This window comes from Hippopotamus amphibius, chromosome 9 (assembly GCF_030028045.1).
Source record: "Hippopotamus amphibius kiboko isolate mHipAmp2 chromosome 9, mHipAmp2.hap2, whole genome shotgun sequence".
Taxonomy (NCBI): domain Eukaryota; kingdom Metazoa; phylum Chordata; class Mammalia; order Artiodactyla; family Hippopotamidae; genus Hippopotamus; species Hippopotamus amphibius.
The window spans coordinates 44,496,008-44,509,781 of NC_080194.1; the positions used below are offsets into that span (position 1 = coordinate 44,496,008).

The 13,774-nt window shown below is 36.1% G+C and overlaps 1 protein-coding gene across 1 annotated transcript in view; it reads left to right on the forward strand.

The window, feature by feature from the left end:
• Positions 1-13,774, forward strand: part of RNF169 (ring finger protein 169) — a 92,014-nt gene that overhangs the window by 54,089 nt on the left and 24,151 nt on the right. Inside the window, exons 3-4 of the mRNA XM_057748256.1 lie at positions 897-1,043; positions 6,482-6,600. Coding sequence (XP_057604239.1) covers positions 897-1,043; positions 6,482-6,600 — 266 coding nt within the window. The remainder of the gene's footprint in view (positions 1-896; positions 1,044-6,481; positions 6,601-13,774) is intronic.

Consider the following 13,774-nt stretch of genomic DNA (forward strand, 5'->3'; position numbering starts at 1 on the left):
CAAGTATGATTAAAAATATTGGTAGCCTAGGATTGCTTTCATATTATACATTGTCATTTAAATTTTATTAAAATCCTAGGCAATGGAAAGAGAATAAAGGAAGGTTAGGAAAGGGAACTTTTGATACACTGTAAGTATATAGCAAGATACTACAGTAAATACTTTGTATTATTATTTCATTTACTTATTACAACAATATCTGCAAAGTAAGTAGCATCATCTGTATTTTGTAGGTGAGCATATGATGGTTAATTTGCCCAAGATTACATAGCTGGTAAATAAGTGACAGAACCACTAGAACCCAGGTTTTTAATTCCAAAACCCATCTTATTTTCATAATGCCATGCTGCCTCCCCCAAATGAGGAGCATATTAGTCTGCCTTTACTTTCTTTGTAGATCTGTATCTTGACCTGTCCTGTGGATCACAAGATCCACATAAATTGTAGGATGTTGGAACTGTGATAAGCCATTTTTTCTGTTGCCAGGAGGCCCAAAGACCTACCTAGGGTCTGCCTAGCCCAACTTCTCTGGCCCTCTGTGTCCTACATCTTAGCTTGTCCAATGCAGTTATATCTGGTTTATGGGAATAAGGAAAGTTTTTAGATTCAGCCTTTTTTGGTTAAATGAGTAAACCTTATTTTTTGATTATGTGTATTATCTTAGCTTCTGTGATTTCATATTGCTCAAGAATGCAGAGCAGTTAAATCTTAAGCCATGAATCGAATGTTTGGCAAGAGTCAAGTAAAAGTAGACTTACTTAAAAATTGAGGGTTTATATCCAATGAGAAAATAGATTCAAAACTTCCCTGTTTGTTCTAATAGACTACTCAGTAAAAGACGTTTTTAAGTCTATAGTTGCCTGAAACTACTGTCTTGGTGTGATTTGTATTTTTAGCTGAGAGAGGAAAAGTTACAAGAGGAGAAAACCTCTGAAGATCAAATCCACAAGCTGTTACCAGAGGATACAGAAATAGGAAAAAAGAAAATGGATGAACAGAAAAAAAAGGATGAGCCATTAGTACTGAAGACAAATCTAGAGCATGTAAGTAGATCACCTTTTTGATGGGCACCTTCCTCATAATCAGCAATTAGCCTAGGTGGCATGGATCTGAAAAACCTTTGTTGGTGAATAGAAACAGTCATTGACTGTGCAACTTAAGAATAGTGAAGAACTTAGCATCCAGATGGAGAGCTGGAGAAAATGGTTTGTGACTGGAACAGTGAGACTTGTGTGGAAAGATTAAGGGGGAACAGTGGGGAAGAAAGGTGAGTGAGAGGAGAAACCTAGTATAGTATATACTACTTGCAGGAAGTTTTATACATATATTGTCATTTTGAATTATGTGTTATTTGACATTTCAGTTCTGTATGTGTTATATCCTCGACTAGATTTCCTTTAAATTTGTATTTTACTTCCCTTTACTCTTTAATGCCCCAGAAAGCATAGTTCTATATACAAGGTAGGTCCTCAATATTAGATTAGATACTTAGTTTAAACTTAACCTGATTAGACTTCTAATTGGGCCAAATCTTGCCTGATATTTTTCATTACTTATTTACCAAGCAAATTACTGGAAAAGGTTGTAAATTGTATATTTAACTAATACAAGAAAGCACTTTTGGAGGATCCACTGATTACGGCTCAAATGGATGATTACAATTGTTTTTTTTTTTTTCTTTAGTAATTCATATTGGATTGGACATCTTCTGTTACCTGCTGTATGTACTTAGCATACCTTTAGAGTCATGTCTGTTAAAATGTTTTATGATTCAGGCTTTTAGTATGTCAGGTTGTATTTTTAATTAGGTGGATTTAATAAAGCTTTACCATATATGAAGACAGACAACATAGCAGAATAGAGGGGGGCAAAAGTCTCTAGACCAGAAGTCTACCTGTTAAACAGGTCCTGGAATTGTAACAGATTGCACAACTTTGGGCAGGTTACTTAATTTCTCTATGCTTTTGGTTTACTCTTTGCCTAGGCATTTTTCCTGAACTTCAGAAATTGAGATTACTTAAGCTTTCTTGGATTGATAATATTTGTTGACTGACAATATGTATGTGGGGCTTTTTGTCCCCAGTTTTAATAATAATTATTATTATTTAATTATTGTTAAAAACAAGCATTTGCATTTCAACCTTCTAAAAGATTCAGTTTAACAAATACAAAATGCTTATGTACTCTCAATACTCTGTTCATTGGGAACTACAAAAGGAAAAAGACTGCTTTTGGAGAGAATACAGTTCATGTAGGAAGGCAAGAATAAAATATGTGATAGTCTTGTGCATGTAATATGTCTTCTAACTAATAGCCCCAACTGTTGTTTGTGGTCTCTAAAGTCTGCGAACTCTGCCTTTTCACCCCAGCAGAACTGTCTATTAGTGTCCTCAGGGAAAACAGCCCAGAAAGACATTTCTTTTCAGGACAAACCAGTTTTGACAAAGAGAGCTTACTCTTTACTATGGTCCTTTGATAGAAAGAACCTATTGTTTTTGGCCTTGCCAGATCCAGGTTCCCTCTAGGAAATGATCTCTAGTATTAATTTATAACAAGGAGGGGAAATTGCTCTAATTATATTTTCTTTTGCCAGTACAATCTTTGAAGTAGAAATTAATTACATCAACCTAAAATTTAATCTTAAAAGGAATCAGGAAGTACAAATTCTGATTGGCAGTGGCCAGTTTTGCAAAATTTCCTGTGCATTGAATAAAATTGGATCTATGAACACTTCAAGTTTTAGATTTTTGTGATTTTTACCTTTTTTCTGTTTGCTTTTGTAGTTTATATTTTTGAAGACTTTTACAATTTTACTTTAAATATGTCTTAAATTTTGGTGTTGAACAAATAATTTCATTTAGTTTAGCTGAGGATACATTCAAATTGGGACTGAAGAGAAGCTCAAGTGGTCTCAGGAGAAAGCCAGCTGAAGGATTATATTTTATCGAGAGAGTATTATGATTAGAGCTGGACTGCTCATTTCACCCTCCTGCTCCAAAAACCTCAGTGGCTCCCCATTTCCTGTGGTGTTAAATGAGAACTCTTCACCCCAACATTCTAGCTTATCTTTCCATCCTTGCTTATCCCAGAACTCTACGGAACAGAGCTGTTTGCTTTCCCCAAAGTATATAATCTGTGCTTTCCCTCCTGAGAATCCTTGCTCTTGCATTTCATCTCATTGAAACACCACTGACCTTACCTGTTGAAAGGCTATTTATCTTTTCATGTCCAGTTCAAAAGCTGTCACCTTCCTGGAACCTATAGGGATTCTTTACTTGTTTCTCTACTCCCATCATCCATTCTCTCCCCCCTCAACTTTCCTCTCCTCACTTCTTTTATAGGACTTATTTCATTCTTCCTTACATTATGGTTATTTGTATGTTTGTGTATCTACTTGATTTGTAAGTTTGTTGAGTATAGGAAATGTGTCTTACCGTTTTTTTTTAATCTCCCATAGTACCTTGCACATCACAAATGTTTGATACGTGTTTATCAAATTGAATTCAAATAGAGGAAGAAAAGTACTTATTCTAGAAATGGTTATCTGTTATTTGTTCAGAATGGAAATAAAATAGGCATGATGTTTAATTTATTATGATTTGTTATGGTACAGTTAATACCAACAATAGTGCAAGTTGTTGGAAAACAATTTGATGTAACAATTATAGCCATACCAACGATTATAAAGCTGAAAGTGAAAAATTGCTTGTCATCCCACAACCTAGAGCTAATTAATTCCCATAAACATTTTGGTGAATGTCCTTCCAGATTTCTTTTCTATGTGTGTGTGTGTGTGTGTGTGTAAAAATGTGTAAAATATATTGTTTTTCTTTTCAGAAAATGCAACCCAGTGTACATACTGTTTTATAACCTTTTTTTTAATAAATTTTAAGTTGTGGATGTCTTTCCATGTAAATAAAGAATCCCATATCATTATTTAATGGTCTGCTAGTTACTCTTTAGAATTTATCTAATTAATTTGTTTAATTAATCTCCTGTTGATATTTTGCTCTCTTAAACCACCACTGTGATGAAATCGATATGTTTCATTCGTTCTTTATAAATTACTAGAAGTGGAATGATCAGATCAAAGAGAGTGTGCTTTTTAAGACTTTTTGGTGCTTATTATTCAGTTGACCTCCAGAAAGTTTGTATATAGTTATACTCCCACCAGTAGTAAACAGTTGTGCTAAACTAATTTCCTCACACCCTTGCCAACTCTCGGTATTATCATTCTTTTAATTTTTTTAGGCACAACGTTTTTTAAAAATATCATTTCATAGATTTCCATTTTAGGAATCGATAGTGCTATAAGCTTATTTTTTATCCAAAGTTAAAGATGAGAGTAAATATTTTCCTATCTTATGGCTCTAGGTTTTGTGGGGTAGAAATATTGAGGAATTGGGGGTCGGGGTACCTTCTACTTATATAATTATTTATTTATAATAATGTAAATTTATTTTCAAAAATTAAAAGGACTCTAGTATATACCTATTATAATACCAAAGTTTTTTCTTAAAAGATTAATAGTATTTAAATTGATATAAACAAAATCTATCTTTTGTTGAGTGCTTACTGCTTGTGAGCTAATGCACTATGTTTTTAATGATTTATTCCAATATATGTAGTAGATCATTCCTAATTTTATAGATGAGAAACTGAGGCTCAGAAAGATAAAGCAACTAACCTATAGTGACAATGATAGCTAAGTAATAGAACTGAAATTTGAACATTCTTTTATTTGATACTGAATTGATTATGCAGAAAGGCCTAAATAGACAAAAATTGCTGTTATTTATCCTCTGTTGAGTCTATGGATGTCAAAGCTTTTTCTTTTTTCCCAGAAAATTTGGTAATGAGTTAGTGCTGTTAAAGTTTCTCCAGTGACTAGTTTATAAACAGGTTTCTTTAAGGAGTGATAGATACCCTACAGAATTAAAAAGCTTCTCTGTAAATTATAGTCCTTCAACTCTTTCTCAAGGGCTGTTGGAAACATAGCCTATTGTATGAATGTGTCTATCAGCCTAGAGAATAACAAAGCATTTAAGGAATACAAGGTACTCTGAGCCATAAGGTGCCTTGCATGCCTCTGTGTGCAACTCTAACTTTGATAATCATTTAATAATTAGAAAACTGGTTAATCATTAGATTAGACTTTTTTTTGTTTACGTACTATATAATGATATCAGAAGTTTTAAAGAAAAGGTGGTCACTTGCTCTCAAAGAGTCTGTTGTCTAAAGCAGAAGTCAGACTCCTAAATAAGAAGCCACAGTTTAGTGTGATTAGTTGCTCCCTCTATAAAGAAGACACTCATATTGAATCATGAGTAAATACTCATATATTGTATGCAAAAGGCACATGTAAAAGAAACTTCGAATATAAATTTAAAGACTCCAAAAAAAAAAGACTCTAAAATAAATGAAGGTAAATGAATGAGTGTCAGCATGATGGAAAAAGCTGATCTAGGGGTATTTGGAAGCCCTTGCAGAGAAAGTGACATTTAAGCTGCCTCGGAAAGGTCAATGAGTATTTTATAGGCAGAGAATGTGGGAGGAGAATCTTAAGCAAAGGGAATACTAAAGCATGTCCAAAAGAATAGGAGTTTTGAAAGACTATGATGGTACATGTAGAAAGTAGCTTGATTTCAGTAGAGCTCAAGGAGTTCCCTGTATGGGAACTGGTGGGAGAAAAACTTGAAAGAAGATTAGATCTAGTTTCTGAAGGTGATTGGGTCATGCTGAGGTATTTAGACTTTATCCTGAAGTCACCAGCAGTTAAGCACGGAAGTGATAGGATTCTGTCTGTGTGCTTCATAGTATGGAAGCGATTGGAGGGAAGAAAGGCTGAAGAGAGCAGGGCCCATAAGTAGATTATTGCAGTATTCAAGGCAGATGATGAGAATCTAAGGAAAGGCAGTGACAGTGAGTATACATGAGAAGAGTTAGATCTGAGAGACAGTTGAGGAGTAGAATGGAGCAAAGTAGAAATAACATGGAGGCAGTTTGGAGACAGATGCTCTGGATTGAAGTACCAGTGTTAACTACTTATTAACTTTACAATCCTAGGCAAATTAACTACTCTGAGCCTCAGTTTGCCATCTGTAAAAGGTAATAATCCCTTCTTAGTGAGGCTAGTTAAAGAGTAAATGAAATAAAATATTAGGGTGTGTTGGGGTACTCAAAACCTCTATACAATGTTATTATTATTTTGAAGAAAGGAAAGGAAAGAGTCGTGGATAACCTTGAGGCTTCTAACTGGGTTGGTAGGGGGACTTAGAGAAGAGAAATGATAAGTTTGATTTTGGATATATTGAGTTTGAGCTGCATTTGGGATATCCACATTGGGATCCCAAGAGGCAGTTGGAAACATGGATTGGAACTCAGAAGTGACATATAATAGAAAGAAGGATTTGAACAATAGCTATGGGAGATTCCATGGGAACCTCAAATGGACAGTGTTGTCTCCCTTGTCTCCTGCCAGTGTCCTGCACGTCTCTCAGATTCAGAGAATGAAGAACCTTCCCGAGGCAAGATGATACAGACACACCGCTCGGCATTTGTTTCCAAGAACAACTCCTACTCCTTAGCTTTCCTGGCAGGGTAAGAGACTGATACGGAGTTCAGTCAGGGTTCTTTCATTTTGGGGTATGAGACAAAAGGGACTGGGGGAGATAAAGTATTTGTTGTAGCTACTTTGAGGGAGGGGGAGTGGGGGAAAAGTGGGGAACTGGTTTTCAAATATGGATTAGGAATAAGGGGCTGACCTGAATTTTTAAAGAAAGTAAATTTTACCCATTTCTGGTATCCTCAGTATACGATTGTGCTAATTACTCTGCTGCAGAGTTGAGCTTTCTTTTCTGGGAGGAAACAACAAAGCCTTCTTCAATATCCATTGAAGACAATATCCATGGATTTTCTTTGTGGACTTTTTCCTCTTAGTAGGAACTTGAGGCCAGAGTTGAGTTTTATTTTCAATGCCTGGAACTAAAATATATATTGATAGGTTTCAAGAGAGCAAACTAAGAAGTTTTTAAGATCCTTGTCAAGGAATCTCTTTATCCGTTAGACTTTGTAGGCCCTGGGGAGGAAAGGAAGGAGGAATTGGATGGTTGTTGGGTGATGCAAGAATAATGACGGGCTTGGTGGAAGGAAGGAAGGAGGGGAGGGAAGGAGGGAGGAAGGGTAGCTAGCTAGCTAGATAGATAGGAGGGAAAGAAAGAGAAGAAGAAACAAAGAAGGGAGGAAGGCTGGAAGGAATCATTTATTCAGACTTTGTGAACAGCTACTACATACCGTGCCCTCTGTTTAATATGAAAAGACACAATCTTTACTGTTTTGTTGTCTTTTTTGGTTTAAAGCTGGCATTGCTCACCCTTATTTCTAGGGTTCTTCTCTTCCTTCCCACAGCACTATGAAGTGGACCTCTCTTTCTTGCTGTTCCTATGGACATACATCTGGACCCTTTTTATCTTAAGGCTTGTTATTGCTACTCACTAATAAATATGACCGAAAAAATCTGTCAAGCTTAAGAATGTTATAAAGTTCATACTATTTTGATCCCTGATGTTTTTATGTCTGAATCCCTTTTGTATATGTTCTGATTTTCCTGTTCTTTTTTTTTTAATTTTATTGGAGTATAGTTGATTTACAATGTTGTGTTAGTTTCAGGTGTACAGCAAAGTGATTCAGTTATACATATACGTATATTCTTTTTCAAGATTTTTCCCATATAGGTTATTACATAATATTGTGTATTTCCTGTTACTTCTGTGAGTAAAATTCAGTAAACCTCTCCTTCCCTTAAATGCCTCCCCTTCTCTGGATGATGGTAACTCCTTCCAGGAAGGTCCTTTCCTAAACTGTTTATTCACTCATTTGACATTTGTTGAATGGCCACTGTGTTGTAGCCACTGAAGCTTGACTGATGTAATGAGGACCCAATACGTAGATGTAAGCCAGTGTACTTAACCATTTATGATGATGATGAAACTGTTGCTTTGTGCATATGAGCTTGAACTATAGACCCTGTAAAGTTAAAAAATTCAAGATTGCTTGACTAAGAATTGTCAGCTGCTGAACGTGTGTATTGATTTTTCCCCATTTATAGTGGGTGTATCTTAATGATTATTAGGGGAATCTACTGAAAAAGAGAAAAAGATCATATCATTAATTCTATTCAAATGACAATAAATATCCCCTGAAACAAATAAATGTTCCTTTAGGCAATCTGTGATTAATTAATCTCTCTTCATTTGAAATTACTTGCAAAAAAAAGAAAATTTTATTAAACCCAAATATGATGCCAAGGCCAAATTGCCCCAGTTAATTGGAGTGGACACTGGATAGGTGAACTACTTATTACTAATTCCAATCTGTACCCTTGTAATTCATTCTTTTAAAGTGGGTAGAAGGTTAATATAGTGTTACTTAGAAATGCCTAGCAAGAAACTTAAAAAATTCTTCTTTAAAGGGCAAAATGTGAAGTCTGTACAAAGGGGTGTGCTTTTGATTATGTGTGGATCTGGAATATCTGTGGTATATCTTCTTTTCCTGCTCCTTGGCCCTTCCTTGCCCTTAGTTTGTATGTGAGTCACAGTGGGATTAATTTATAGGAAAATATTCGTTTAACATTTGTTGTTAAGAAATCTTTGCAATCAGTATTATGCATTTATGGATTTCAGCATTTATTTTTTCCAAATATCCAAGGTTGTGGGCTAAGTTCAGTTATTAGTATAGTTTTTTAAAAAAATTATTTGGGTTTGGTTGGTAGGGTTATCTTTTTAGGAAATAGTTTGCTGATGTCATAGAAACTTTAGGTTGGAAAATCTATTATGGTAGTACTGTGAATTGCATCTCTTATTTAGTCAACATGTTTTATTTCTTAGTTAAGAAAATATTAAGTTTCAACTCTAAATGATATTTAGGAAAATAATACGAAGTTGTTAATGCTGATAATGAGATAAGGCGTATGGATATATTAAAAAAGAATTAGCGTGGTGATGGTTGCAGAGCAATGCCTATGCATTGCCTATGAACTTAAAATGGTTAAAATGGTAACTTTTATGTTATATATATTTTACCACAAGAAAAAAAGAATTACCATTGTTAATAGTTTTGGGATAGTTCAAATGCATTTTTTCTATCTGTTAAGCAATAGCAGAAGAATAGGTTATCTGCATTTATTTTACTTATCTACTTTATAAACTTTTCTTTCTTAAGCTCAAAAGCATGGAGGTAAGAGTGAGTAGGCCTGATAGGATGGTTATTCTACAAGGAATCCATCAGTAGATTCTGTCTGAGTCTTGCCAACAGCTCAGTCTATTTTCATTTGAAACATTCAAAACAAAAAATGTTTTGCAGCACTATGAATAAAGCTCTATAGCCCTTTGAAAATGAAACTTCTTCCAGATAAGCAGATAGAGTAATAGTTAACCCAAGGTCATTTCTAAGTTAATCATAAAATATATGTGAAATGAAAAAAATTAACTTGAGCCATAAGATGTATGATTATAAAGTTAAGCTTTTATTTTAAATATCTGAAAAACTGGTTTATTTGTTTAAATTTGTTTCCCTTCATTCCTTATGCCCTCTTTACCACTACAAGAATCAAACAAAAAACCTGGTTACAAGTTATTCTAAAAGCTCAGCCTGGAAAAACTTTCTCTGTTGAGCTAGTGTCTTTTTAAGGGCTACATGTCCAGTTGCATTTTCCTCTTTGCTTTGGCTGTCAGGAAGTTTAGGATTATGACAGAGTTTTCAATTCAGTTATCATGGCCTTCCAACATGGCCTATAATTAAAAAAAATAATTTTTGGTATACTCTTCTCATATTTATTATTTAATGTGGTCCTTATTATCTATTAAGGCTCAGTCCTTGTGTGTTTTTACTGAAAGTCACTTAAAATTTTTTTGGGAATAGGGTATAACCATAAAAAGAAATATAATCAAACTGTCTGTCCTCCTTCCAGTTTAAAAAATGAAAAAAAGAAAATGATGCAGTAATGCCAGTACTGCCATTCTGTACAAAACTATCTTATTTTATTTTGTTTTTTATTCTTATTGAAATAGTTGATATACAATGTTATGTTAGTTTCTCATGTACTACATAATGACTTGATACTTGCATGCCTTATGAAATGATCACGATGTTGTCTAGTAACCATCTGTTCCCATACAAACTTATTGCAATATTATTAACCATATTTCTTATGCTACATATTATATATATCCCCATAACTTCTTATTGTTTAACTGAAAGTTTGTACCTCTTAATCCCATACACCTATTTCACCCTCCACCCCCTCACCTGGCACCTCCCACTCCCAACCCCCCTTTTGGCAACCACCTATTTGTTTTCTGCATATACGAATCTGTTTTCATATTGACAAAACTATATCTTAAGTAAATGGTGCCTAGTGAGGTTTCTGGCATATGATAAGCCTTCAGTGAGTATTGCTGCTGCTATTTTGTTATCATCTTCTTTTAGAACTCTTAAAGCTGAGAAGGATATCAAGTATTATCTTGTCTAATTCCTTTGTTTTATGGGTGAGAAGACTAAAGCCCAGCAAGAGACCATGGGTTGCCAAATTTTAAACTGCTAGAATAGTAGGACAGTGAGGTAGAACTGAGATTTCTTGGCTCTTTCCACTATACCCTTTTGTCCCCCATGGCCTTCTTATACATCCTTATGCTGCCTCTGCCCATTTTCCCACTAGACTTTAAATCCTTTGCAAGAAGGGACAAAAATCTTGTTCACCATTGTATTCACAGTACTTAATACAATGCCTGGCACACACTAGAGGCTCAATAAATACTTGTGGACTGTTTAATGAGATAGGTCTTGTGCCCGTGAGTAGGTTAAAGGGGGCTTTGTCATAATTGTCCAACTTGCAGTGTCTCTAGGAGGGAAGACTCTGGGAGCTGTGGAGGAAACAGATTGGCTGGTGGCTGTTGTTTAGACTAGATTCCATAGGATTAATATGGGATTTAGGGACTTCCCTGGTGATGCAGTAGTTAAGAACCCACCTGCCAACACAGGGGAGAGCGGGTTCAATCGCTGGTCTGGGAAGGGTCCCACATTCTGCAGAGCAACTAAGCCCGTGTGGCACAACTAGTGAGCCTGTGCTCTACACCCCGCGAGCCATAGCTACTGAGTCCATGTGCCACAACTACTGAAGCCTGCATGCCTAGAGCCCCTTCTCCACAACAAGAGAAGCCACCACACTGAGACGCCCATGCACCACAACAAAGAGTAGCCCCTGCTCACAACTAGAGAAAGCCTTCGCACAACAATGAAAACCCAATGCAGCCCCCCCACCAAAAAAAAAAAGTTAAACTTTAACAGACTAAATTCTTAAAAAAAAAAAAAAAAAAGATTGGGGGCATTTCTAATGACCACATTGGTAAAGCTTTTATAGTAAAGTTACCTTTAGCCCCTTAATGCATTAGCAGTAGCCTTTGAGGATCCTTTTTATTTCTGTAAAAGAAATATCTGTATTATACTGAGTAATAATTAAGCCTTAATTAAGTCAAAATTAACTACATTAGTTTGTTTTCTAATGTCCGAATACTTTAAGCCTGAGTCTGTGGTTCAGAGTGGGATGCAACAAAAGAGACCTGAAGTGTCTGTGTTTCCTCTAAGGTGTGTGTGTCAGGAGGGAGAGAGACAGAGACTGACTGCAGACTCAGTCATATTAATTGCATGCCCAGTCAGTGTTGGAGTGAATTGAAATATGCAGACTTGTTCCTCTTTTTTAAAATGAACGAATGAAAATATGGATGCTTTCATTGACAGATCAGACACATAAATGATGTAATACTGGAGAATTAGCTTTAGAATTGATGAAAGGAGGCAAGCCAGAGAGGTGAGGGTGGAGAAGCCAGTCTAAGGAGGTTTTAGGGAAGTAATGGTGTAAGCTTGAGTAAGATCAGTTGACCTCCTTCTGTATCATTTATGTAAAATGTGGGTTGTTATGCCCTACATATTGCTGGGCAGGGGATTTCACTGAATGATTTCTTAAGATTCTTTTCATCTCTAAAATAAAAGTGTCCAGAAGTGGTATAGAGCAGGGTTTTAAAGTATGGAGGAAATGTAGCCAGGGCATGAAAAGGAAAGGGGTAAGGGCAGTTAGTGAGTTCTAAAAATCTCAGGATTAGGCTTAGCAGGTTATGTGTGTGGGATAGTCCAAACAGTAACCATGAGGGAAAGGGAGACTATGAGAGAAAAATGAGGTAGTGATTTAAAAGAAACCATAAGGCTTGATGATGGCTTGGGGCGTGTGTGTGTGTGTGTGTGTGTGTGTGTGTGTGTGTGTGTGTGTTGGACAATGGATAAAAGAATGGAAACAAATCAAGTGGATGAGCTGGTTAAGAGGACAAATCTTGTTAAAGGTAAGGAGTGTGGATGGAAAAGGAAGATAGCTTAAGTAGAAGTGATGTGGAATTTAAGGAGCAGGTTTTAGAGGTGTCAGTAATCTCTCTGCCATACTAAAATAGGAATATACTGGTGGTTTTTAGAGGGGTCTGGCAGGATGGTGAGGGGTGGCATCAGGGAACTAGCTTTTTCCAGGGGCTTCCTGCCATGTTCAGTACTATACATACCTCATTACCTTTAATTCTTACATTAATCCTATAAGATTTATAACATTCTCGTTTTTCAGCTGAGGAAAATGCAGTTCAGTGAGGTTAAGTAACTCGCTCCAGAACTTCTCACCTCAGTAGAGTGACAGAGATGGAATTGGAACTCAGGTCTCTTTTGACTCCAAACCTGTGCTCTTTCTAGCAAACCATTGTCAGAACCCTGTGACAAAAGACTCTGTGCTTAGAGCTTTGTCTTGAAATGATCTGCCTTTGCAACAGAAAGCTTCCTTCCTCTGTTTAAATAATGCATACCCTGCCTTGTTCTAAAAAAAATATGAAGTTGTACAGAGGTGGGTAAGAAGCTGTCCATTTATCCTGTTGTTTAAGGGGACTCAAATCCTTTGTACTACTTTAGGCCTTTTGAAATACAGCTGTGGAAACAATGTTTCTGTCTATCAGCAAACAAATACTAGTATATGTCCAGAATAGGCAAATATGTAGAGAAAGAAAGTAGATCAGTGGTTGCTTAGGGCTGGAGGAGGAGTGATAGCTAAAGGTTATGAGGTTTCTTTATGAGGTGATGGAAATCTCAAATTGTGGTGATGGTTAAATAACTCCATGAATATACTAAAAACCATTAAATTGTACACTTTAAAAAAACAAAGAATGCTAGTGTATACAAGGCAGATAACCCAATAATAAATATACAAGGGAAGGATTTTGTAACAAAATCTTACCCATTTCTGAGTGCATGGCAGCTACAGCTAGGCCGAAGGAAGCTGCTGCTTTTATTCAAGTATGTGTGTAGGGGTGGGGAAGCCTCACACACTCAGGCTAGCGGCTGGGAGGAGGATCCTCTCCAGCCTTCAGCTTCTTGGTGGGACTAAGCTCTGCCAAACCTGCGAGTTTGATTAAGAAACTAATGTGGTATGGGTATGTGAGAGACAGAGAGTGATGAGTGAGCAGTTAATAACATGAGCTGTCTAATGTTTTATATCATGTATTACCATTTGAAAACCCTTTAAGCAGTGTTTTATAAGCATTAAATATTCTAGCTTTCCAGCTGCATGTTTATACTGGCTGCTCCTCCTTTTCTTTGTTTGTAAGTCAGATGCATTGTGGTTGTGGGTATTTTTAGCTTAACTAGACATCCCAGAAACCATCTGGTCCCTTGGCAGCAGAAATTTTAAGCTAGA